General features: G+C 39.6%; 1 protein-coding gene across 3 annotated transcripts in view; it reads right to left on the bottom strand.

Moving 5' to 3' along the window:
• LOC124160789 (proteoglycan Cow) overlaps positions 1-27,153 on the bottom strand; it is a 435,318-nt gene that overhangs the window by 14,420 nt on the left and 393,745 nt on the right. For 2 of the 3 annotated variants that reach the window (XM_046536826.1, XM_046536828.1), the window contains exons 3-6: positions 7,447-7,549; positions 4,535-4,747; positions 1,619-1,770; positions 547-917 (exon numbers count right to left, since the gene is read on the bottom strand). In XM_046536826.1, coding sequence (XP_046392782.1) covers positions 547-917; positions 1,619-1,770; positions 4,535-4,747; positions 7,447-7,549 — 839 coding nt within the window. The remainder of the gene's footprint in view (positions 1-546; positions 918-1,618; positions 1,771-4,534; positions 4,748-7,446; positions 7,550-27,153) is intronic. The other variant, XM_046536827.1, reaches the window with a different exon arrangement.

Raw genomic sequence — 27,153 nt, forward strand, 5'->3', positions numbered from 1 at the left:
TGAAAATGGGAATGTGTTGGTTTGATGCATTGGTTCTTGTTTCCACCGGTTCTTGAGCTTAGAAGCAGAATGAGAATTGAAGGCAGAGACAATTGGTGCCAAAATTAAATGTAAAAAATTTAACTGGAAAACATTTCTAGAGGACAATTAAAACTATACATTTAGAATAGAGAGATGACAGGGTTTCATCATGATAACAAAAAAAATCATTCATAGATTTTAAAAATTATGAAATGAAACACTTGATTAAGAATCAGAACCAAGAACCAGCGCTGGGAACCAAAATGGAATCAGAACCAAAAAACCAGTGGAAAAAAACCCGTCACAACAAAAAATATTAGGAAATGTCACAGGAGATCAGGGATACCCGTCTCTCTTAAGGTGATAAAGCATTTCCCCAACTGCAGCAACTCTTGCCTCCACCTACCCCTAACTCCCCCCCTGTTACATACATATCATGAATTTTAAAATCTCCCTCAAAATTTTCTTAAAGGCACACGTTGTACCATGCCCTTGTTGATGGCCCTAAAGGGGATCAGCCCTTACCTTGTTGTATTTTGTGTACTTGATGTACTTGTAGTGCTTGTTCTCATACTTGAAGTCCTCTGGAGTGAAAGTGTACCGGTCGGCACTGGCGGCAGCGGCTGCGGCCGCCGCGGCCTTCCTCCTCTTCTCCTCTCGAGCCTTTTCCTTGGCTGCCTCTGTCCTTTCCCTCTTCTCCTTGAGCATCTGCTGCTGGGCGGCCGACACCACTGATGCCATCTGCTTGCTGTTCACCTGCGTCGCCACACCATTCTCACCCTCCTCGTCCTTGGTTCGAGCGGCCGTTGCCCTGAACTTGGAGACCATGCTTGAGATTCTCTGCTTCTTCCTGTGCAGGAGTTCACTCTCCGAGGGAACGTTCAGTGATGAGGGTACTGGAAAGACAGCGTTGGTGAAAGAGACAAACATAGATGTGTAACATATTTTTTGGGAGGAATTCGATTGAGCGTAGACAATATACAATTACATGATTTAGAACTACATAAATGAAAAGTTTTAGGTCACATACTGGACAAGCTTTGTAATAGTTTATTGATATCTTATTTTTTCCAAATAGATGGCTCTAACATACATGCGAATTCATTATGCTGAGTACATATAATTTCTGATCGAATTGTAAAATAATTCAAATCAATCAGTCTAATCTTCCAAAAATTTCTCTTCAATTTTGGGGGTTGAATGGAGGGAAAAGGTTTCTCCCATATACAAAATTTTGTTGGAACAACAGATAATTTTAGGATTTCATTCAACTGCAATCATGTATATCAAATGCTTCCATTTTTAAAAATTGGATACAAGATATACAGATTGATTATTGATTGACTATATTTTTAGCTGCATTTACTTTTCCTAATTAATGCAAACATAAATTTTATTGCTGCTGATATGGAAAAAGAGAATACAGAATGTAGAAGTGCTCGACATCATACAGAGGGAGAGGAAACCTGTAGACATGATACATATGAGACAGAGTTTGGATGGAGTGAGTGCTAAGCAGGAAGGAGTTGTTGGGTTTATTGTATTTATCCAAGAATAGCCAAAAAATATAAGAGAAGATAACAGAAAAAATAGTTACTTTTGCATGGACAAAATCCTTTGCATCCCACTCTTATGGTGGTGTGATGAATGCAGTTATGGTAGTCCAGGCGGCAAACAGAACTGTATGTCCGGTTATCTGTTCCACAAAGGAATGTTGGCTTCACAACAGGGCATGGATTGCACCTTCTGCTGAAAATAAATGAGTATCACTATTAGATATAAAGCTATAAACTTATAAAGCACAATATGTAGCCAGGCATTAACACTAAAAGTAAGGATTTATGACCACTCAAGCAAATGCTGGTGTAGCACAAACTTTTATAGAAACAACATACAGAACACTCACTCAGTCAGTGATTCACGTGAAGATTGGTTTTGATGAATGAAGGGAGAGTTTAAGCTAGATTATGCCACAGGGATGTGTAATTCTCAAATACAGGATAGTTATTTTAGGATCTTATTTCATAGGCAGTGGCGCCCACTCCATGGAGCCTGAGGGGGCCCGAGCCCCCCCAAAAATTTGTCACAGATGTGAGGAAAAATTGTGTCAGGCTTGTCGATTTTCCCCGGAGTGTCCAGATATCAAGATTCGAGTGATCAGAGTTCTAATGTTGATCATATGACTCTTCTAAAATGCTTAAAAAACTTAAAAATTCACTACTTATAAAATTTACCGGGGCGAGGTCCCCGGTTTGGGCCCCCCCAATATTTTTTGTAAGTTGGCACCCCTGCTCATAGGTATATTAATATCCAGTGGCGTAACTATGGGGGCAGGGGATGAGGGGGTAAGATCCCACCCGAAAGCCACTGAGAATTTTTTAGTATATTAAGGTTTTCCCTGTTGTGATGAATTCCCGTGGAATTACAATGAAACCAAAATTTTAGTGCCAAAATGATGTAAAATGTATTTCCAGGCATATCATTATTCAAAAATTTCCCACAGAGCTTGGGGAGGTTGCCCTCCCAGACTGTGTCACCCCTGCCCTAAAAGCATATTCCTAGGTACGCCACAGTTAATATCAGTGTATAAAAATTATATTAGCGAAGAACTATCAAAAAAATGTAAGAAAAGATGACACAGCAAATAGCTCTTTTTATGTGGAAAAATACTTTGCATTCCAGTACTCTATAAATACTACATAAATAATTCAATTAGTTCCTTTTTTCTTGGCAACCTCACATAGATGGACACAAGATGAGTGGGAGAGATAAGAAGTCTTTTGAAAACCTTGGGTAGTGGATTGGACAATGTAATCGGCCAAATCATGAGACAAAATGGCCTGATGAAAATAATGGGGAACATGCATGAAATTATTTCATCGTGCTTGTAAGTCTCATTGAATTGATAATTTTCTCAGTAGTCCAAATATATAAGCCAAAACTCTCCTAGTACTCCACAAAAGTCAATAAATGCTAATTAAAAGTGCTCGAATATTGCTTGAAATCACGTGACCTGAAACATCTTCTGACGTCATCGCACGGTACACCATTCACTTCACTAAGAGAGTGGAATGGGAGAGCCTTGATTGCAAGATATCTAAGTAAAAATCATTGTTGAGCTTTTTAATAGTTTCTCAAAGGACAAATTGACTTAAGAGGGATTTAAGAAGGCACTATACCTCAGTTTACTTTTAGTCGATTCCTTTATGGCAGATGATTTTCTGAAAAACAGCGATTGCTCCTGTTTTTGAACCGAAACCCACTGCAGAAACGAGCCGATATTTTAGGTTTTGCATTGACATACAGCGAAATGTTTTGGCATGACAGTGGCAAATATTGAGTTTACCTTACCAAAAGCCTCATATTTCTCGTATATTCCTTATTTTTCTCCGTGGTTTAATCGTAATCAGTATTTATTCTCGTGAATAGCCACCTTCCTTTACATTTAATCCTACAATGGGTAGACTATTAGGTACATTTCTAGGGTTGTTTACAAAGTGAAATGAGTGATACATCCTAAATTTGGTGGCCATCTGAGAAAACTGGCAAGTCGATAATACCCTACTGTAACCCTGATTCAAGAGTGTACTTACGTTGAGAAGTATTCCGTTGACAATTTAGATAAAGTATTTAACTCCATTATATAGGTCATCAACCACTTTCTTCTATTATTTTTGTTCTTTAGGACACAAGCAAAAACCTTCTCCGGAGAGAAAATAGAGGTACTTGAGCACTGGTGCACTATACACGATTTCACATGTTTTTCAATTGGATATCCATGCTGAAAAACACTTATTCCACTAAGCAAATGATATTGGTGTGCAAAGTGGATCACAATGTGCAATGACCTTATTTTCATTTAATCTTTCAATTCTCACCAAACAATCCTCTTTATTTATTTCTACAACGCTTTCTCAAACCAATATATACATAATCTGCATTTTGACGCTACAACAGCAATTATTTTCGCCAAATTTGCATTTTAGCCCCTGCATAGACCGATTTTCTATCCACTTCCTCAGTCTGTCATCAGTGGATACCGTGCCGTGACGTCACGCTCCGATGACGTCGTGTTTTCAAGCAGCCGATGAAGATTAATTTTTGAAGACTCATAACTCGGCTAAAAAACATTATTCATCCGCAAAATTTTCGGCGAGTACATTTGAAGTAGGGACCTTCTTATTAAAGCACTTTAAAAAATTGTGCATGTTCCCCAATGTTGAAGAACAAGTGGAAGGGAAGGTAGAAAAAAGAGGCCCAGGATGATGAAGGCGATGAAGGATGTAAAATAGATTAATTATGCTGGAGTCAAAAAATTAGCTGATAGGAGAACTGAGTGGATAGCTGTTTCAAACCAATCTTCCAACTCTTGCCTCATGATGAATATAATTATTTCCTGATATCATGAAACTCAAAAGACAGCGACTAGAGTCCTAGCTAGTTCTAGAAAGACAACGACTAATACATTCTGACATGAAAAATGTTGGGAGAAGACAGGTTTGGGTTAACTCACGAAATGGCATCAACATCATCGTCTTCATCATCGTCGTCATCTTCGCTGTCATCTTCACTGTCGAAGAATGGGTCATCTTCTTCATCACCATCCTCCTCGGCGTCATCCTCCCCCTTTCTTCTCCTCCTCCGGTCACTGCCAAGGTCTCCACCATCTTTCCTCTTGCCCGAATCACCATTTGCCTTGATTTTGGACTTTGGGATGACAACATCACTGCCGAATAAAGAATAGAAGTTGCAGTTAAGTCACATAAACAATACCTACCTACCTAAACATACCCCAACCAACAATTGATCATAAAATTCAATACTAAATTCTTCCCAACCAACAATTGATCATAAAATTCTTAATTCTTAATTAAATACTAAATCATAAAATTAAATGATACCTTCACTTTTATTTTTATAGGGCCTTGTGCTACAGGGTATTTTTAAAGATTCCAGAAGTCACTTCATTGAATCCCCCATGTCGATCTTTGGATCAATTTTATACTTCCTATAATAGTACATTATTACAATTATGTTAAAGAAAATTATATGAATAACTGATTTAAAAAAAATTTATGGATTGATCAAGTTTCTACAATTTACGACTTGGTGTAATTGTAGTGTTACCAGAGATGGGCAGTATCGAAAATACTTGTATTTGAAATACGTATTTTCGATACTTTTGTAGTTTGTAATTTGTATCGGAAATACATTTTCTGAGAGTATTTTGTATTTTGTAACGAAAATACATCTAAAGAGTAGTTTGTATTTTTAAAATACATTCAAAATAAAAATACATGCAATGTTTTTTGTGCATAAGTAGAAAGAGCGTGCGACGAGATGGCAGGGATCCCGAATGAGTCTGTATTAGCCTGTCATCTATGGGACAATATATTGCCCCTTAATTTACTTCTGTAACACCCATAGGCCCTTGTATACTTGCAAAACGTAGTCGCGTGTGGAGTATTTTGCGAAACGAAGTTTTGCATTGAGTAATTTGTGGAGGGGACTTGTAGAATCTGACGCTGTTCCCAAAGGTGCAGGAGACATTTTTCTCCATTTTATTTAAGACATTTCGCCATGGATAATGGTCAAATTGCCAGTTTCCTATAGATACGTTGCCAGAATGTTTGAGCCTCTCATTATAAAAATAGTTCATATTTGAATTTATTTTAATTTTTTATTAGGTAAGAACTTCGGTGAAGGCATGTATTTCGTATTTTAATAGAGTATTTTGAAATTACATTTGTATTTAGTATCGAAAATACAATTTTTCGAAGTAATTTGTATTTTGTATTTGAAATACAGATTTTAAAAGTAATTTGTATTTTGTATCTAAAATACATTTGACATGTATTTTGCCCATCTCTGAGTGTTACCCTCTTCTTATGAACAGGAGTATCATATTGGTGAGATAGTCAAACTTAACTTTCACGGGATCAATAATTATTTCAAATTATATCGCATCCACCCAAAACATATTGTAATAAAACAAGCACATAATCAGTCCAAATACATATTTTACCCCTTTCCAAATGAATCAGTTCTTTTAGGGTATTAATAAGAAAAAAGGAGAGAGAGAGACAATCCTTTTCAGTTTTCTTTACTCCATCCCAGGTATTTAATTCGATCACATTCAATCAGTTAATAATTAACAACAGATAAACAAGACAATTGATGAATATGCTGGACTGCTATGAAATAAATGTGAAACACATTTCCTAAGATAATGAGATAATAACTCTCATTAAGAGTAACAATAAAATTATAAAGCCTGGCACAAAACTTTAACTCGCCAAGGTTTCATTTACCCTTTTCATAAAAATTATTTAGTATTAGGAAAGAAATAAAACATTTACAGTCTAATTATTGAGCAATATATTCAAATAGCACAGCAATATGGCCTTTTCAAGACACAAGGATTCACCATTATTTCTCTCACCTTCACGTGTTTAAACGGTTGCGGCGATACCAGGATAAAGTTAAATTTTGGGAGAACGCAGCGATTATTTAATCAGCTTTTTCAAAAAAATTAGCACTTAATACAAGCCAGGAAAAAGGGTCATAAAATTTACAGGCAAAATTCATAAAAAATGAATTCTAACAAGTTAAATAAAGTAAACACAAATTTCCTCCCATTTATGAGTAGGATGTAGGAGTAATTGATTCCTCTGCGGCAAATTCATTTTATTAAGTATTATACAATATCAAGGAACTAAATACTCAAATTAAGAGCTCGAAGGAGCACAAAATACTACTTTTATCCATTAATACAAAGTTTTATTGAAGATATGCCTAAATTAAGAGAAATCTCCTGTTAACTATTATACTCCGCTAGCAAAAAGTAAAGGAATTTGGTAGAAATTTTAAAATCTATGCCGTATAAATTCTAAGTTTTTGATGACTATATTCCTTGAAATTGTGGAGAGAGGTGAAAATCGGAACAAAAGAGAAGAATAACAATTGTTACCAAAAGTTCACATAATCCCATAGCATGGTCACTAGAGCATTTTATGCTTGATCTTCTGCTGTGAATCTCAATAAACAGGACAAGCTTAACTTGGGTTACATTACACTCCATCAAACTAATTACAAGATATTTATCCATCCGCACAAGAGGCTATTTCTCCATCATTGGCCTCTTCAGGTGTGGCTAAGTTTATAAGACCAAAATAAATAGGCAAAATAAATTAGTTGTTTCAGGCAGAACTTAATGGAATCTACTGGACTTCATGAAAATTAAAGAAATTTTTTATTATTTTAATGATTATAATAATTAATATATTTATGTGTAACTACAAAGTTTTCTTTACGTTTCATGAAGGCAAAATAAAGTTTTTAATTGTATAATGGAATCAATTACTGAATTCATAATGAGAATTCATTACATGCACAATGAGAATTCTGAATGCACACTATCCTTACCCATTCTTGTGGAGTTCCTTTTTGCTTACACAGACTGCAGTGAATGAATCCTCTAGAAGACACACTTCCTTCTTCTTGCAGTTGAGTGGATGGCAGAGATCACCTTGAAAATAGGAGAGAGAAAAGAAATATTAAGAATTCATTTACAACAGTTTATAACTGAACAAGATGAACAGTACCCTCAGATTTTGATACATTTTTAAGTGATTTGTAGTTTGATTAAGTTAATCTCATTCTCAGGGTGGTAACCTAATCCATTTGATTAATATAATTTGTCCATAATGAATCTAGTTTTCAATAAATGCTTATTTCCGGCCAACCCTTATCTACCAGAGTTGCTCATAGATATTCAGGGGCCCTGGGCGATATTGCCTGTCACTCGCTATTAAGGACGCTGACAAAGTTGGTACAGTGGCCCTGAGTGTGATGGTCCATACTAAACTGCCTCCAGTCCACCTATCTCTGAATGGATCAGTTATCTCATCTATGAGACCACCTCTACGGGTAAACTCTAAGACCAAGGGCCCCATATTGATTGTAGATAGTCTGCAATGCAAGGTAAGCAGAGGTATGCTTTTCTTAAGAAAGTATGCTTCTCTTAAGAGGGAATGCTTCTCTCTCTCTACTGTTGAAAAATTTCAGCTGTACCTCCGTGAAGAGGTGAACCTCATATTTTCATAAAGTCAGGGAACTATCAACTCCAAACGCCAAACTTTTTTATCCCAACGCAGATAAGAAAAAATTACGAGCACGTCAGTATGCTGCTGGCGCCACTTGAATGCCGGTAAAAAAATATGGGCAACACACCCTAATATTAAGGGTCGAACTAACTTCATTCCCTCAACCTTCAGCTCCATCCATCGACCTGAAAACGGTCTCATCAACTCTGACGCAGGTGAATGCTATATCGAGGAGATGGTACCAGGCAACACTTGGGCCAAAGGGGCAAGGACGGGCCACGAACACATAATTTGAGGAGGTACTCCACGGGCTCGCATCGCATTATACCACCGGGCGAACAAACATCAGCGAGTTATGAGGATTATTTTATGGAAGTGTTTTGAAAAGGGGCGAGGGATATGGAGGTATGCCCAGGGGTCCCGAACGCCACATTCGCCTCCTCCCCCGGCTTCAAGCTAACATCCTGTTTAATATAAACTTCCCCCGGACGACGCCAAGGAACCCCTCCGAGAGAAAATGGCCGCGCGGAGCACTTGGCGGAGTCGTGTTGCTGGCTGCTTCCCGCCCTTTTTCGTCCGCGAGTGGACGGCAAAGAGAAGGGGTGGTATGAGATTTACGGCGTCGTAATACACCCATAACTCCTCCCTTAAACCTTCGCCATTCAAAATTCAGCCGTCTTCGGCCTTCAAGAGGTCTCCCTTCCTACCGGCATCACAAATGGGACGCTTTCCCCTTCGTTCGTTCCCGCGCGATTACCATGGCAACTTCATTGTTTTATCGTAGTCACAATAAAATGGGGAATTTTCATGAAACATTTTAAGAAGTTTTATTTCATAAAGCGTTAGTATCCGAGATTACTCTTTGACAGTAATTAGTTTTTTGTCCATAACTTTCCGGAGCGCCTTGGTAGTATGCAACACCTTCAGCGATAATGCGTTGGAGGGCTGAAACGCGTAAACAAGAGGCTTTGATACAAGGTGGAGAAAAATTGTGTCATGAAATTTGAACCCTGGATAGCTGATGCCATTAGGAACCAAAATTATCGATGATTTTTGGCCGAAAACGTACCATTTTTAAACTACAGAAAATTTGAGCCAAGCGCTCCGATTGGCCGCGAGTTTGTCCCGTTGCCAGATGCCTTGGATACATCGCGATCTCCGGCAGGGATAAGTCATCTCGAAGTCATAAGGTGTCTAGAGCATTCAGCAACAGGACAACCTCGCGGCCAATAAGTGCGCTTGGCTAAAAGTTTATGTAGTTTAAAAATTGTGTGTTTTAGGCCTAAAGAGCATTAGTAATTTTGGTTTCCACAGGCATCATCTATCCATGGTTAAAATTTCGTGACACAATTTTTCTCCACTCCTTATATTTATGAATCTTTTTTGGCATTTTTTTAAGCTGGTAAAGTAAAAAAAAATCATAGGAGAGCCACCTTAGCTAAAGATTGTCATCTTTTCGACCTTTCCAGAAATAACAGGGGCCACTGAATTGTAGATGAGATTTGACTGAAGAGCTTATATCCAACTGTCCTGATAGAAATTTTTTGACAAGCGAAAAAAACCTCTTTCCACATGTGGTCATTTTACGAATTTATAAAAGGACTCTAGACGGTCTATTCTTGTTAGGGCTTAAGTGATGCCTGAAATCATGTTACAACAGCATAACCAGCCAAAGCCTTATTTACGTGGCTCCGCTCCCGTTTAGCTTTACGCTCTAGTATTTCTGGTACTTTCTGGGATTCAGATGTGCAATCGAATATGGAAATATGGAATTATAAGCGTCGTCTAAAAGATGGCGCGGATTACAGAAATAATGAGAATTAGAGGGGTTATCGTACAATAAGGAAACATTTAATCTTATTAGGACTAAGCATTAAAAACAGGTTTCTCAACGCAAGTAATTAAATTTTTTGAACATCTGAAAAAAATGCTGATGCAATGACATTAATGGGTTATGGTCATTCGGCAATATTGCCACATCCCAAATACTTCAAATTTTGTATTTATACGATATCTCTTAATTCCTCCTTGGAATGCATTTGCTTGAGTTTATTTTCATCTGCAGGAGGCGCTATGTAATAGTCCCAATGGTAAACTCTATATATAGGGGCGGATAAGGTAGTTGTTACGGGGGAAGGGGCGGTTCATTACTTCTCGCGGCGCCTGGGAGGCATGCAAATCCCTTCAGCGTTGACGTATCTAAGGTCTCGTATGCGTAGATAGCTGGTATAACCAGTATTATTAAACATTTCTGAATCTTTTTTCAACGTTATTCGTTAAACTGACGAAATAGAACTTTTCATAGACACCACCCAGGAAATCTTTACAGTTGTTCCAGAAATTACAAAATTACCAGCAATTCTTAATTCGGCACTACCTGTATACCCTCTTAAATTTCAAAATGATAGCTTAAGCTTTTAATCAGTTTTTTTTCTCACGAGAAAATACCGGTGGAGCGGGAGAGATAAGTTCCCTTAAAACCACCGAGTGTTACCAAATGATGGGTCATCTCTGGATAGATATGGTTAGATGAAAGATAAGTGATGTTTTTCGGGTTTTACCCCACGCACTGATTGGGTTTGCTGTCCAACGTTTCGTGGTCTTTGCTGGTCACATTTTTTTAAGGGAATAAGGAATGTTTTTCGTGGAGGGTATTTATAACCATGCTATTATTTTTAAAGTATTCTACCGAGTAAGTTACCATGGAGGACTTAAGAAGTATTCTAGGAGCCTCCCTTTCCTTCAAGCATTGCCCTCTTTAATTCACTGTAAGGCCCGCTCCGTTTCATTCTACCTGAAAGCCTATTCTCTTCCTTCCTCTCCCTCGTTTACCTAACATTCTACCCTCTAAAACAGTTTTCAACATCCCCTCCCCCTATGTACTCCCTCCATCATTACTTTCTGTTTTCTCCGTACCTCATCTAAAAGTTGCCTCTCCTTACCCACCATATCAAGCACTTCGTCGTTCCTCCTCCTATCCTTCACCTTCTCCATACCCACATCTGAAAACGCCTCCAGTCTTCACATGTTAAGTTATTACAAAGTAATATTACTTAAATTATAATCATGAACCCTTATAAATACCCTCTACGAAAAACCCTTCTTATTCCCCCAGAAAAAAGTGATCAGCAAGGCCATGAAACGTCAGACAACTAATCCAATCAGTACGTGGGAAACACCCGAAAAACATCATGAACCCGCTATATTGACCCGCGAAAGATAATATCATTATTTGTCGCGCCGCAGGCGCATTTCTGCTGTACTGGTGAACCATGCTCACTACAATCAGCCAGCTCACTTTACAATAATTTTGGAGTGTATTTATTAGTGTTGTGTGAGTAGCATGTTGTATTTGACTGCATAAACTTAGATACTAAATTGAGAAAAGAACGATTTAATTTTTTTCTGCAAATTTTATAGCTTTTTCCTTTTCTAAATAATTTTATTCTTATTAATTTTTATAAATAACCTAATTATTGCTTCAACAAAGAAAGATAGTAAAGAGTTTGCACGTCTCACGCTATGAAAAACGTAATAGACGAATCTTCTTCAAACCTGGGACCCCCACTCCGTCAATGGCGTCGGAAAAACACCCAGTGTGGCGCCGGGATGACCCTCAATGATGGGGCTAGAGAAAAATCAAGGGCGACGAGGACTTTGGCGAGGGGGAATCGCTGAGATAGGGGACCTTAGCCATCAACTCTCTCCTCTCGGCCAGTCAGAGTATTACGCGCTGAGTTAAGGCGCCCATAAAAGAGAAAAATGCTCCATCGATCTGAAGAGAAGGGAGTCGGGTAATCTCTTCCTCACTGGGGTGGCGGACCTTGTGGTGGAAGCCGCAATGGGGTGGTTTCAGGGCCGGCGGGAAGCGAAACAGCGGAGCCAGGGGCTGTTTTCAAAGGAGAGCCCAGAGTCTCCATATAACGGTTACATCAAACCTGCATCTGCGAAAATGAAGATGAAATCAACACGAGGGCAAGGCCAGAGTAACGGGGGTGAGGTTCAAACCTTCCGAAATCTTTGGGGGTATACAGTAGGGCGGATTGCAAAAATCGATTTTTTTCAAATCGATCTGGCCCAATGAAAAAAAGTTGTGGGACCGATCAAAAATAAGGCCTGAAAAATTTGAGACCTGTACGTGAACCCCTGACCCTCGCTCAAATACAATTTAGGGGGGGAGGGTCAAAATTCGAAAAATACAATATTTTATGGTCATTCCCTATAGATTTTGCCGAGTTACTGCCCTTACAGGGCAAAAATTTCGTGCATTTTGACGTATCTGCCACCGTTTAGCCACAAAATGCCTAATTTGAGTCCGCGGCCGCGAAGAAAATATTCCAACGCCCACGCAGCGTCGCGGATACCAGTGCCGCAGGCCGATCCCTTCCCCTCCACGCTCGCTTCTCCCCCTCCCACGCCTCTAATACAGCAAAATTCATCCCGCGCATGCTGCTAGGAGGTCGTTTATCTTTGATAATATAATCAGAAGATGGTAGAAGGTAAAAAGCGATGCGTAGTGGGACGACTTGTCCCTTATTTGGCGCCTCGTCGGCGTTAAACAAATCGATGTTACCAACTTTTAGAGAAGTTATGAAATAATTTTAGACCTGCGCACGCAGGAAAGGAGACTACGGTCTTGAAGACGCCTCTCGAATGGCTATGAAGGTTTGGGAACTTAGGTTATGCATTTCTATTCCGGTATTGTCCGACAGCTGTGACTAAATTGATGAATAAGGGTGAAGGCCGCCGTCGTACCCTCCCCGCTCTCCTCTCGAACGCCCCAGATGCAACAAAATTCACACCAAGTGCGTCTTTCTTCTTTAGTCTTACTAATATTTGATGTATCAGTATCGTCCCGTGAGGAACAATCACGAAGGAATTACTCAATTACCTGCTTTCCAGTCTGTATTTCTTATGTTAGTGTCATTCCTCGTCTTTTGCTGCTGTCAGCAAAGTTTTGGTAAATTCTTTCGCGAATCTCTCGTCCGCATGTATAATGAAAGGAATATTGAAATTTAAATTTGAACTTTCATCAATAGATTTTTAAATTCCACAGCGCTAAGCTCAGATATAGCCGAAGGAACCGGAGTCTCTCTCCAATATATCATCAGCCTTTATGTCGATATTAAAATCCAGCAATTAAAAAAATTTCGGATTGGTCGCCAAACGCATCCTTGCAGAAACGCAAATTGTGTCCCTAGATTACCCTCCCAACGTTCATGTCGCAAATCCAAGTCAACATAGTGCAATTAGCAAAAAGACCACTGTAAGGGATGAAACACGATTTGATGCTTTCCCGGCGAATGATGTGGGTAAACTCTTTTCGGGGTTCAACAAAATTTATCCCTTAGGATGAGCCCCCAGTCGGAGCTTGAAATGTTGGCCATTATGGAAAAATTAACCCGGTGGGAATCCCGAGAAGAGTTTACCCACACTGCAAGGGATGTTGGAATTATGCTTATAGCAAAGGGACGATGCTTCCTTTTTGGGCGGTATTCGCTTGGTACCATCGTAATCAAATCCTTTTTAATTTTGTGTATCTAATTTTCACTCGGAAAGGAATCGATAATCGCAGATTTTATAACTTTTGCTAATCCTCCGACGGGGGAGGCAAACCTCCAAAAGTGGGACCCTGTTTCTTCAACTAACACCACACATTCCCCTCTAAACTTGTATTGATAAGTCATTTTGCCTTTTTTCATCAGACAAGAGTATAGTCTTTCACTCCAATTAAATGGAATGATGACGCCCTTTGATGACGCCCCTCTTTTATTATTTACAGGATTTAGCATCTTTTTCTGTATACGTAAGTAATTCTGGTACACTAGCTTTGATGTATCTTACGAAGTTATGACTTTTGCGTTTGCTAAAGTTGCGGGAACGAGCATTGCTGTTGCTTGGTTCTTGCATATACCTCTATCACAGTTGACAGACGCATTTTCCCCGAAGAAGTTCCAATTTGAGTTTATAGTCCTTAATGTTTATTTCATGAGGAAAGTAGAGATACAAATCGGCTAATTTCTCGCCAGTTTAATTTTCTTCGGATGAATAGATGAAGAAAATTTTTGATACTATTTTCCCATACAAGAATTGACGATGTCGACTCAACACTCTCCTTTGATTCCCTTTTTTCCTCAGTTGCCGAGTTTCTTTAGGGTTCAATCCAGCAGCCATCATCTTTCTTTTCGTCAGATTGTCTCTCAAAATACTTCTCATTGGGGGAACCTCATGCTCCTCCATGCACTTACACGCAAAAATATCGCATAATTTAAAATGTTCCTTTAAAATTGTTTGAGTCTTATACTTCAATAAAACCCACTTTTGGCCTATTACGATTTTCCGTAAGTTTTAGTACTTCCTGTGGTACCGCTAAATCCATTTAGTCACATTCATAATGGAAGAGCAGCGCGTCACCATAGTTCGCACACCTTCATAGCCACTCGAGAGGCGTCTTCATAGACCGTAGTCTCCTTTCCTGCGTGCGCAGGTCTAAAATTATTTCATCACATGTCTAAAAGTTGGTAACATGGATTTTTTAAACGCCGAAAAGGGCACCAAATAAGGGACAAGTCGTCTCTCTACGCATGGCTTTTTACCTTCTAGAGCGGGGAGGGTACGCCGGCGGCCTTCACCCTTATTCATCAATTTAGTCACAGCTGTCGGACAATACCGGAATAGAAATGCATAACCTAAGTTCCCAAACCTTCATAGCCATTCGAGAGGCGTCTTCAAGACCGTAGTCTCCTTTCCTGCGTGCGCAGGTCTAAAATTATTTCATAACTTCTCTAAAAGTTGGTAACATCGATTTGTTTAACGCCGACGAGGCGCCAAATAAGGGACAAGTCGTCCCACTACGCATCGCTTTTTACCTTCTACCATCCTCTGATTATATTATCAAAGATAAACGACCTCCTAGCAGCATGCGCGGGATGAATTTTGCTGTATTAGAGGCGTGGGAGGGGGAGAAGCGAGCGTGGAGGGGAAGGGATCGGCCTGCGGCACTGGTATCCGCGACGCTGCGTGGGCGTTGGAATATTTTCTTCGCGGCCGCGGACTCAAATTAGGCATTTTGTGGCTAAACGGTGGCAGATACGTCAAAATGCACGAAATTTTTGCCCTGTAAGGGCAGTAACTCGGCAAAATCTATAGGGAATGACCATAAAATATTGTATTTTTCGAATTTTGACCCTCCCCCCCTAAATTGTATTTGAGCGAGGGTCAGGGGTTCACGTACAGGTCTCAAATTTTTCAGGCCTTATTTTTGATCGGTCCCACAACTTTTTTTCATTGGGCCAGATCGATTTGAAAAAAATCGATTTTTGCGATCCGCCCTAGTATACAGTCTTAGTTGGAGGGAAGAATGCAAAAAAAAATGCTTCAAGGGGAGATATGGTAGTATGCGGGTTGGCTACACTGTTGAAGGAATTCTTCTCGAGTTATCCACCGGTTGAGATTCTCCATGGCCGACGTTTCCAAGTTCGACTCGGGCCTCAGTGCAGATGAGAGGTCACCCAGACCGGAAATTGCGTTTCATTTGAAGAATTGGGTTGATGGAAGGGATAGGTAAGGTAGGACGAAAAAAATTCTTCCCCAGTCACCCATTCTCTTGAAATGTTAAAATGAGAAAACTAAACGGTTATCGCCCACTTTTTAAGAGTTGGTGACGTCAAGTAATGTTCGCGTCATTAACTCGTTTAGGGAGAATAACACATTGAGGGATGGAATAGCTTACAAAAGTGAAAACCGCAATGAACCAAGCAGGGTCGATGCGGGTGGCGGAGGAATAGCTGAAAAGTGGTAACCCGCTCGGCATGAGTCCATGATTTCATCAACTTATTTTCGCAAGGGTTAAGGGCTTCGATTTTTCGTCGCGAATAAATCGAGATGTAGGTGATGGATAGAAAATAATGAATATACGGATCTCTTTATTCTTCTAACTCTATCATGATGGAAAAAAATAATTTGTGAAAGTGGCCATCAGAGGAGGCAACTGACAACTTAGGTCAACTGCTCTCTACGTGAGGGTTGGGAAAAGAGGATGGAGAGAAACCCAGCGTCGTGAAAGGTGCCTGAAGGACCACGGCTAAATCTTCCATCCGAACAGCTCAAGAAGTAGGTGAAGAATCGAAAAACGAAAAAATACGTGCCGATTCATTTACCTCGTGTTGTTATACACGCTTTCTTGCTTGTTTGTGTGTTTGTTCTTACGGATAAAATCTCGCAACACAAAGTCCAACCACTTCCTAATTAGTTAGGCGCTGAAATTTTCAGGAGCTGAGAACTGGATGAAAATGCAATGTTCTTACACTTTTACCATAATGGAAACAGTATCTCGAGTAATATTTAGAAATAAAAATTAAATACGGAGATTATCTCCAAAAATGGCCACCGAAATCCAATGGAGGCACTGCTATCATTAGAGTTGTCATGAGGTACCTTCAAAAGAACGAACGTCCACCGCTTAACGTGTTTTTTTATGAAAAAATATATTTTTTATATTGTAATGTTAATTCAAACTCTATCACAATCGAAAATTAAAACTGGTGAACCACCCAATGGTTGTGGGAGATATCGGGACCAAAGTTCAACCACAGAAAGAGATGTCTTTTCACAAAGAGTACAACCCCTTTCCCACCGGTGTTCCAAGTGAAAGAACGTGAACAGAAAGCGGTGCTCGAAAAAAGGGGTGCACTAAACTGGATACGGAAGGGAGAGCAACGAAGAACTCGGGATTAATCGCACGAGTGAAGTTGAAAGGCTGGAAATGCAGAGGGGAAGCCGGGGTGCGTAGGGTTACCAGGCAGATAATCGTTTCTTTCTTCCACTAACCCTCTCCGCGCAGGGCAGAAAGGAAACGGAGCCGCAATAATATTGTCTTACACTGACATGATGAATATTTCCACTCACTAACTTGGCGTAACAAATGGGACTAATCCCTGTATGTGTCAAGCGTCAAGGGAATCCCCTAAAAGTAATTAAAATAAGAGCCATTTGGTGATATTAGAGAACATTGAAACACATAAGACAAACAGTTTTCGTTGAAAGAGGTAATCAAATGTAGGAAAAAGCTGTCGAGGGGATCACTATGTTAAGAATATTAAGTTAAAAGACGTGGTCGTTGAGGAAAGAAGATTGTGATCTGCATCAAAGCGAGTATTATTCCAAAAATCAAAGCTCAGACAAAAAAATATAAACGAATTTAGAGGATGTTTTAACGGACACGACAATCTTTATAGTATTAACAGGGAGTTGTTCCAACCCAACCAGTGAAGAACGATAAAACCGCGTGTTATTGAGACGAATTTGAGAAATACTATGCGAGATTTGCAAATTTCTCCGGGAATATAATTTATAGCATAGAATGCAGAAAAGTTAAAACATGACAAAGTTCTAGGCATTATCTACCAGTGATTGAACGTACACGTTCCGATGAACTTCGTCTGTAACAATATATCGTGTGTCATTTGTTATAAATACGGAGTAGGCACGAATTTCTATTTCGTTGCACAGCTTAAATTGGCTAACATTAAAACGGGTGATTTTGTTATTAGAACACAGGTTTTCATAAAAAATATGAAAAACATTCCATTATCTTCAAAGAGAAAACCTCAAAGGTACCTACTCATCCCGCTCTGCCTCAAGCGAAGGGACTCGTGAACCAGAGCTTCCCGATTGGTCGTAGATTTAAATGCCCAGATGATCTAATCTGATAGCCGTACTATTCATTCATTAGTATTCTACCGATTAAGGTAGGTTTCCATGGAGTATTCGAGAAGCGATCTGGGAGCCTCCCTTTCCTTCCAGCACTGCCTTCTTTAATTCACTGTAAGGCCTACTCTCTTTCAATCTATCTAAAAAACCTATTCTTTTCCTTCCCCTCCCTCGTTTACCTAACATTCTACCCTCCAACACCATTTTCAGCATCCCCTCACCACTAAGCACTAACTCCATCCATACCTTCTGTCTCCTGCGTATCTCATCTAAAAGCTGCCTCTCCTCGCCAACCATATCCAGCACTTCGTCGTTCCTTTTCCTCTCCGTCCATTTCACCCTCTCCATTCTTCTCCATACCCACATCTCGAATGCCTCCAATCTTCTCTCGTCTTCTTTCCTCAGTGTCCATGTTTCGGCACCGTAGAGAGCTACGCTCCAAATCAAACTCTTCACTAACCTTTTCTTTAAACTCTTACACAACGATCCTCTCAGAAGCTCCTTTCTGTTCATGAACGCCTCCTTCGCTAATGCTATTCTCTTCCTGATGTCCTTACTACTGTATCCGTTTTCCTCTAACGTACTGCCTAAATAGTTGAATTGCTCAGCCTGCTCAAGTTTTTCACCACCCACCTTTATCTTGAGTCTCACATTCCTCGCTCGTGATGCTTTACAAAACCGCATAACCTTAGTTTTCTTGTGATTAATCCTCATCCCATACTCCTCTATAGGAATAAAAATAAACACTGCATTCTCCCTTCATATTGGCTAGACGAAATAACATTCACTATGCTAATTACGACACCGACTCGAGTTACGTCGCTTGAGGTGGTTGTGAACAAGCAAACGCTCTCAACAAGTTCACAACTCAAATTCAAGTAATTATGCGTCGTCATCTACTCAAATAAATTTCTTTTTTGCAACGCTGATTTGGGATATTTTTTCAAAATGATATTTATTTTCAGAGCAGAACATGGTATGTTTATTCTTTTCTTCGCTCTTATAGGTTATCCTAGAGCGTAATAAACATTCATTCATTTATAAGTTTAAGAGTCACCGGAAACCACAATGCTTGGGCGGAGCAAAAGCATACAGGAGGGACAAATATCGTGCCATCCTTATTCTAATCCTCGAGGCAAGTGGGAAAGGAAGGGTGCTACAGTACCATTTCATTACCCTGGGATGATACATATTGTCGACTGCAGCGCCTCTCTAGCACCCTCTTAAAGGGATCGGGTTCTGGAGAGTGCGGGCTTCAAATCCCCGGCGAGCAGATCGTGTTCCCGCCGGCGCCGGTCATCTTCTAGCAGGGGAACCAGGCGATACACTTGGGTGCCTTGAGGAGAAGACCCGATAGCCAGCTATGCGTTGGCCTAAGCCCCTAGGTGCCATTCGTTCGGAGGAGGCTAAAGCCATGGTCGGGTTTCCCTCTACCCTTATTCGCTTCCCCCAGGGATCACACCCTCGAAAAGTATAGAAACGACTACAACCGTGTGACGAAAGAGTCAATGTTTCCGAAAAGTCGATGCCATCTCGATCACGCATACGCAATAAGAAAATAATTTCAAAATCGTGTATTCAACGGAAAATTAAGAGGACGCATAATTGCTGCTTGAACGATCTTTTTTGGTGACACAATTTCTCTCTCTTAAAACTTACGATATCGTCTTGAAATTCTCAAGGTACATCAATTAGATTGCTATTATAATTTGCCTGCATCTTTAATTTGATAACTTTACATTTGACCTAGTAATTATTTTATCAGCAGTATTTGTTAATATTTGAGGTAAAAGCATGTTTTGAACAGGATTTACTCTAATGAAGAATCTGAGTTTTTTCCGGTCAATGACTTGAATGTAGTCTTTTCGGCAGCGGCGTAGCCAGGAATATGCTTTGAGGGAAGGGAGGGGGAGGGGAGAACCTGTAGGGCGACCCCTCATAGACAACGGGGATTCCCGGAAAATTTTTGAAATATGACATGCCTGGAAATACATTTTACCTCATTTTGTCACTTACAATTAAACTTTAAACAGATGCAGTTACTGTATATCAAAACTAGAAAATTGTTTTCAGTATTTTTTTAAATTTCTCTGAGGCTTTGGAGGGGGATTTATCCCCCATATTTACGCCACTGCTTCTCGGGATTCCAACCGGGTTAAGGTCTCCGGGTAAAGTTGTAGGCCGACGTTTCGATGGGAGACTTTCCAAACATCTTCAGGATGGAAACAACCCGGATTCAATTCCTGGGAGAAGCCTTTGGTGACCTCAAAAAGTCCTCGGAGTTGAAGGTGATCCAGTAAAAGGAACTCGTCGGCCTACCCTCAATTTGTGGAATAAACCCCTCTGGCTTAGTCCGAGGTGAGTTATACCCTCAACTACCCAAGTAAACTCCGCATTGAAGCACCAAGTGATTCACCAAGTGATCATACCGTTACCGCGAGTAGAATAATCAATTATTTACCTTGTACTTCAATTTAAAGAGACATGAATCAACTGTTGCAGTGAAGTTTTCTCGGGTTTCACACAGGGTCAGGTCCTCCATTTCTCCTTCCAACGTTTCGATGAGCAACTCCCCCATCGTCTTCAGGGATTCAGGAATCCAATACCAATCCCTCTAAATCTCGGGGTATATATACATAATTATTATTACATATATCATGTATATATACCCAGAGATTTTGAGGAATTGGTATTGGATTCCTGAATCCCTGAAGACGATGGGCGAGTTGCTCATCGAAACGTTGGAAGGAGAAATGGAGGACCTGACCCGGTGTGAAACCCGAGAAAACTTCACTGCAATTGTTCGCCGGGAAAAAACCAAAAATTATATGAATCAACTATACTTCTTTCTCCACCGGGGATTCACATTTTGCCTACGTGAGACTTTCCGCAAAAAAGTTCGTGCCCATTTTATGCGGAATTCAGTTATCGTTTATACAGCCAATAGATGTCCGGGCACATTTATAAATCCAGATAATGGACTATATATTGAGTAATTCCGAAATTATAAAATTACTGAGACTAGAAATCGCCTCAAAGTTCGAAATCTAAAAAAAAGTCTGGTACAGAATTTCTTACTACCTTGCGGAACGTTGATACTAGATTAATTCAAGACATATTCCAATAGATGTCAAGGAATCAAGGTCATTCATCCAGATTTTGAAATACAGCCTTCGGGAAAGTGTAGATTACGCATGCTATCGACATCTTGACATTTATGAATTAATCGACATTATGATACCGGATTTCCTGAGGTAGATTAGCGGTAATTTCTATGGCGCGGAATTACCACTGTAATTCATTGTGGCCTCTCGAAATAGTTACACACGGCTAAAACTCGAAAACCATACAGAATTAATCATTTGGTTAATCACTGTCGATTACACACATTGTGTTGAGACTCCAGGAACCAGGATGCTTTCACCGAATATGAACAGAACGGTAGGTTAATGAACAGCCCTCTAAGCCGGTAGAGGTTCTCGAAAATGACCGTCCACGCTAATAAATTCATTGCTCGAGCTATTGAGGCACTCGGTGTGAATTAAACAGTAACATCAGCTCTGGCCCCGCATTATCTATGCCACCCCGTTTCAATTAGCATGCAGCTCGCGTGGCTGGCGAAAATTCAGGGGAAAGATCCGATCACCTGCCAATCGAACGAATATTGTTAATTACTACCTACTTAAAAAAGTAATAATTCGTCTTTATTGGAAGACTTTGGGACTAGATAGTCCCATATTCCATCCAACTCCTCGTCATGCATGAAAGATTTACAAAGAAATGCCTTGTCAAATTAATCTCGAAATTAAATGCAGCCAAATTAGATAAAAAGAAACAGAGAAGTATGCTTGAAAACATAAATAATTCGAAGTGAACAATGTTACATTTACCAAGCGTAAAAAGGTGAGAAAAAACGTGGAAAAAAACCTAAGGATGTTGACTTTCGTTGTAATCGTAAAAAAAAAACTCACAGCAGGAAAACACCCACACAATAAGGGGGTTGCGAGAAACCTGCGAAAATCTTCTGAGAAAGAGTAAATACGGATAAAACAAATACAAGAAAATTTCACTTCTTCGAGCCATCAGGCTCAAAATACGTCTCGAGTTGCCGGATACAAACACTTATAAAAAGTCACTACTCAGATGCATTCACACTATTAGGGCGAGGTCAAGGTCGTATTCAAGCGAATAATCGCGGACTAGTCAGTGTCGTACCTATACCAAAAGGAATTTACGCATTGAAGGAATAAGTGCGAATATTCCACTATGGATAAATCATTTTCCCGACCGAGGTTCGAATCCCGCATCTCCCAAATTAGCCCATTCATGCTCTCTGGTGGTATTGTATGCCTTGAAGCATAAACCATATTACTCTCTATAGATAGCAAAACTTTACTAACCTTTTATGCCAACAAAAAATACTGATCTATGGCGAATAATAGAAACTTTTTTCAAGAAAGAAACTTTTTGAAGAAAATTTTGTAAAGCGCTGATGATTGATGGATTATAATGACTGAATCCGATGCAAATGATGCATTAAAATGACTGGGACGGTATATGTTTATATACTTTGTATTTCCCCTGTAATTTTGTTGCTGGGAAAACTATAAAATCAACAAATGAATGAATAAATTTCAATTTTGGGCCTCAGGGAACGACCCCATTCTCAACAAAAATAACACTAAGCGAACAGCAGAAGGAACAGAGGGGAAATCTTACTTTTGGGGGCTCAGGAGAAGAGGCTTTTGGGATTTGATCGCCTTGAAGTGCTTCCTTGCGCATTACATCAAGTGAAGGCGAGGGGGAGACCGCAAGGGGCATTATTACTGGTTAGTGGTTGTTCCCCTTCCTATGAGAATACGTGTCCCATTCGCCAGACACAGGCGGCCAGCAAAACCCAAGCGGATTGAACGATCAATTCAAGGGCGAGGAATTAGGGTTCGATTCCGTCCGGTATTCGTAGAACTGACGCACCGCACGAAACATGCGTCGCTTGCCGTCTTCATTTCTCGATTAGAACGGGCTACGAACAGCTTCAGACCGACTCTGACCATCGAAGTATTCCGATGATTACCCGTGGCTAACTCTCACTAAAGCACGATAATTTTTTTTCGACCCCCTTCAAGGAGTGGGAAAAAAATCACGGCAGCAGCGGGGTAAAGCCCTTCCCTGCCACATAAGATGTTTCGGGTTCGAAGCAACCTGGGTAGGTTGCCCCTATCCAGGGCATGGATATTAGTGTACGTTTAATAGTTAAGTTTAAAAAAAAACTATTTACAAGGCCAATTTTGCTGTGTTCGGTGGTTCAGGAAACAATAGATAAAAATAAATAAAGGGATCCAATCACTGAGTGGTAAGAGGTCGTAATACTCCCTCTCAACCGGTCAAATTTTGTCTTTTTCGTGATGGATGACTGATTTGAAACTTGCCTTATCATCTCGAAAGTTTACGATTTTAAAGAGTAAAGTTTAGTCAGCATTTTTCCGTTTCTCAAATATGAAAATGTCACGCGTGACAAAAAAACGAGGAAAAATTTTAGGATTTTAGATTAAGAAAAATACTTTCTTGATTTTACTAATATTCCCCAAAAATTTCAAGAAGATAGCGTAATTTTTGAAGCGGGAATTATTAGGTACAACACCTAGAAACCACAAAAAATAGTTTCCCTCCAGTAACCCTAGCGTGTTTTCTAAGAAATCGCATTGCATGTCATTCTGTAATACACAGGGTTAAAATAGTTCATGAGCAGTCTCACATCCACGTAATTCCTACTCCGGCAAGCCCTGACATTTGGCAAAAGAGTAACGGTAATGTTCAAAATCATAATCTGTAAAAATCACTTCTATTTCCTTCCTGGTCTTTCTAGAACCTGGTTTCTACACGATCTCAGCTGTCGCAATCAGGGTTGATTCAATAAGCATCACGTCACCAAAACAAACTAAAGACCATGGCAGACTGGACGAATACAAAATTTCTTTGGTGAAGCCAAAGAATGTAAATTTGGAAGTATTCGGTGGGAAACCCTTAAATGTCAAATCTTTTATTTTACTTGTGACTTTAGGATATGACTTGGATTCTGAGTATGATTAAGATTAAATTTCAGGAAAATATGACTAAAAGGCTTTTGTTCCTACATAAGAAAAGAGACATCATCACCAGGTGTAACTTAACACCTTATCATCTTGGTATGAACGCAATATCAATACTAATCTATTAAAATTTACAATAAAAAATAGTTTACACATTTCCTGGAAAAGCCTTCATCGTGAAATGGCCATTGATGGCTAAAGAGCAGTGATAATCACAAAGTATCAATAAGACCAGCTCATGATAGAACAGCTATCTCATTATTGTAATTGTAGTGCACGTCAAAGAGAAAGCACTTTATGAACCTCTCCGTCCAAATGGTCTTTATAAATTTGACATTTCGCTATTAAAAAAATCTTTTTTTATTCAACTACTGAATTTTCACGGTCAAAATTGAGCTAAAAGATGAACATTCGAGAAAAACTGGTAAATGAACGTAACACAGTACTTTCAATTTAAAATATGAATGAGACAAATTGCCTAGCTTAAGAGTTCAAAGAATCGCTTTTTCCTCCCATAATTATGCGGAATATTCTACAAAATATAAAATCACATTAAAATTTACGCCTCAATTTTGAGATTAAAACTATCAAAATCACCTCCATTCGATGATTACGAAAATCATAATTGAATTTTCACATCGCCGTCGGCATTCGTCCTTTTAATCCTCTTAATTTTAAATGTCATCCCGCGCACCGGAAATAAACTTCCCTGCCCACGTCCCATGCCCTTCAACATCCCGCCTGGATCGAAGGGCTTTTCCATCCGGTAATTTCATGCGTTGCCGCCAGGGGTGTGCGAGTCCTTCAGCGCTAACGATGCTAAATACGTTCCGCTTATTCATTTTCCTACCTCCAGATGACACGACATGGCTTCTGGCTACATTAAATTTGTCCAAAGACCCAACCCTAGATGATAGAACCACCGCTGCGATGAAAAACTGGATAGTGCAGTCGAAGGATGCCTATGTAAATTCAGAAATAGGGTAAAAACTGCCCGAACGACCACCAATACATGTCGGCCTCCTCTATAGGCGACCAATTTTCCCTAGAACCAAGCGTATTTATCACATTAACATAAAATATTCCACTTCTTTTCATCACATCCTCAAATAGCATTTGTGAATTTGCGTGGCCTAGTTCTCATTCATTAACCGTATGTTTTAAAGTCAAGTTTATACGGCGAAGTATGCGGTTCCACGTCAATACTTAAACGGCTATTTCTTAAATGTTTTGCATTGTATAAAAAATAACAATCAAAGCTATAGTAAAAATAATATCCAATTCGGCTTTAGCGGATCGAAGTCATTCAGAAATAGTTGTTTAAGTATATTTTTATTTTTTGACCATTCAATCACTTAAATAATTTGGCATGATAAAAGTAACTATCAAAGATCAAACAAAAATAGCGGCAAATTCGGCTTATGCGGATCAAAAACGTCATGAAAAAATCGTTTCAGACAAGAATAAAGTTGAAAAACTATCGAGTTGATTGAAAGTAAAATATTCTGAAGTTCGCAAGTTGAAGCTACTGTTGCAAACGTGGTAGTTAAATATTTCTCATACCTCCCATGAGTCGGTTTCATCACATTCGGTTACGGAACGCCACTATATGAACTGTCGCGCTTACGAAATAGTCAGTTACGAATTATCTGGTTACCAATTGTCACGGTTACGAAATGTCGTGGTTACGAACTGCCTCGCTTGAAAAGCCGTGACAGGTTAAAGCAAAATAACTCCTTGTTTGTTTCCCTCATTTATGGGCCAGCTAGCTCAATTTTTTCCAACCCCACACCCCATAGGCCTCTCATTTAACCACTAAAAGTACCGCTGCCCACTCGAACGGTAATTTCCAAAATAAAAAAAAGTAACCAAGGGTGAGAATTAACTTGATAACATTGTAACCTTGGTGGACCACTTTTGACCTTTAAGCGAGGAATTATAACAGGCAGCCAGGAAAGTAATCCACTTAACCTTCTCAGGCGCGACCGCAGGATTTTTCAAGAAATAACGATGGTCTAAAGAGAGGAAAATTCCGAAGATACCTCCATCTTCAAATATCTTTGATCAAGAGCAGTGGCGAATACAGAATATGAACAAGGGCTGCAGGGGGACCTCCTCTCTTGTATATATTCGACAACTGAACAAAATTACCATTTCATCTAATGTAAGCTGAATAGCACCTCTATGGATCCGCCACTGATCACAAGCTTTTTTAAGACGATTCCAACGAGAAACAAAGTATGTAAGTTCATACACTAAGTAATTAAACACAGAGATTGTTTTTGATACCTGAGGGTAGAGCTCAACCCGGAATATGCCACAGGAGTGTAATTTTCCCGCATTCAGAGTAAGGGGTCAGTACCTTTTCCTGTTCCATCTAGCACATCCAGAATGTTTTAGAGGGGTGTGTGAACTTAATGATGGACGTCAACCAAAAATTTGAACGTGGAAACAGCAGAAAAAGACCCTCTCCACTATGCTACTAATTTCTACTGAATCTGCAAGCTATCTAACATTTTTTCACTAGTTCATATTGAAGGGACAATACAAGAGAGTGTTTCTTTTTGGGAAACAATAAATAGGAAAATGGGAGGAAACATATATTTTGAATAGCAGAACGTAACCAGCTCAGCCAGCGGCATTAAAAATTCACTTCCTCTTATATTTAGACGTAGTGGTATATTACGAACGAGGGAGATAGGAAGACAAAGGAGAACCAATTAATTTTACAGCCGAAAATTCGTGATTTCAACACAAAGAACAGTCTCCTGTTGAATTTTGGAAAATGTTTTCATGCTCGACGTAATAAATAATGATGAATTCCACTTGATATGAATTAAAATTTGGGCAATTTCCTCGTCTTTCAATTATTAACTATGGTTTCTCTTCCCGTGCTGGAGGCTTACTCTAATTATGTTTCATGGTTATTACGATGGTACCGCTAGGTATATTCTTTTATTACGACCCCATCTTCATGTACACTAATGAGGTCTCCAGGTAAGGGCCAACATCAATCGTCCTCCAGCCAGGAGGCACTACTAATCGCGGATGCGGAAGTAGTAATATATTTTCTCGGGTGTAGCACGGTTAACTAAGTCTCAAGCTATGCTAGAAATATCACCCTTCATCACCATGATGTGAAAGGATGATTAATGCAGCAAAACCTCTTTTTTCAGACAGGAGAGGACAGATGTCCAAAACAAATAAAAATCAGAATGCTATTTAAG

The sequence above is a fragment of the Ischnura elegans genome, chromosome 6 (genome assembly GCF_921293095.1).
Source record: "Ischnura elegans chromosome 6, ioIscEleg1.1, whole genome shotgun sequence".
Classification (NCBI taxonomy): domain Eukaryota; kingdom Metazoa; phylum Arthropoda; class Insecta; order Odonata; family Coenagrionidae; genus Ischnura; species Ischnura elegans.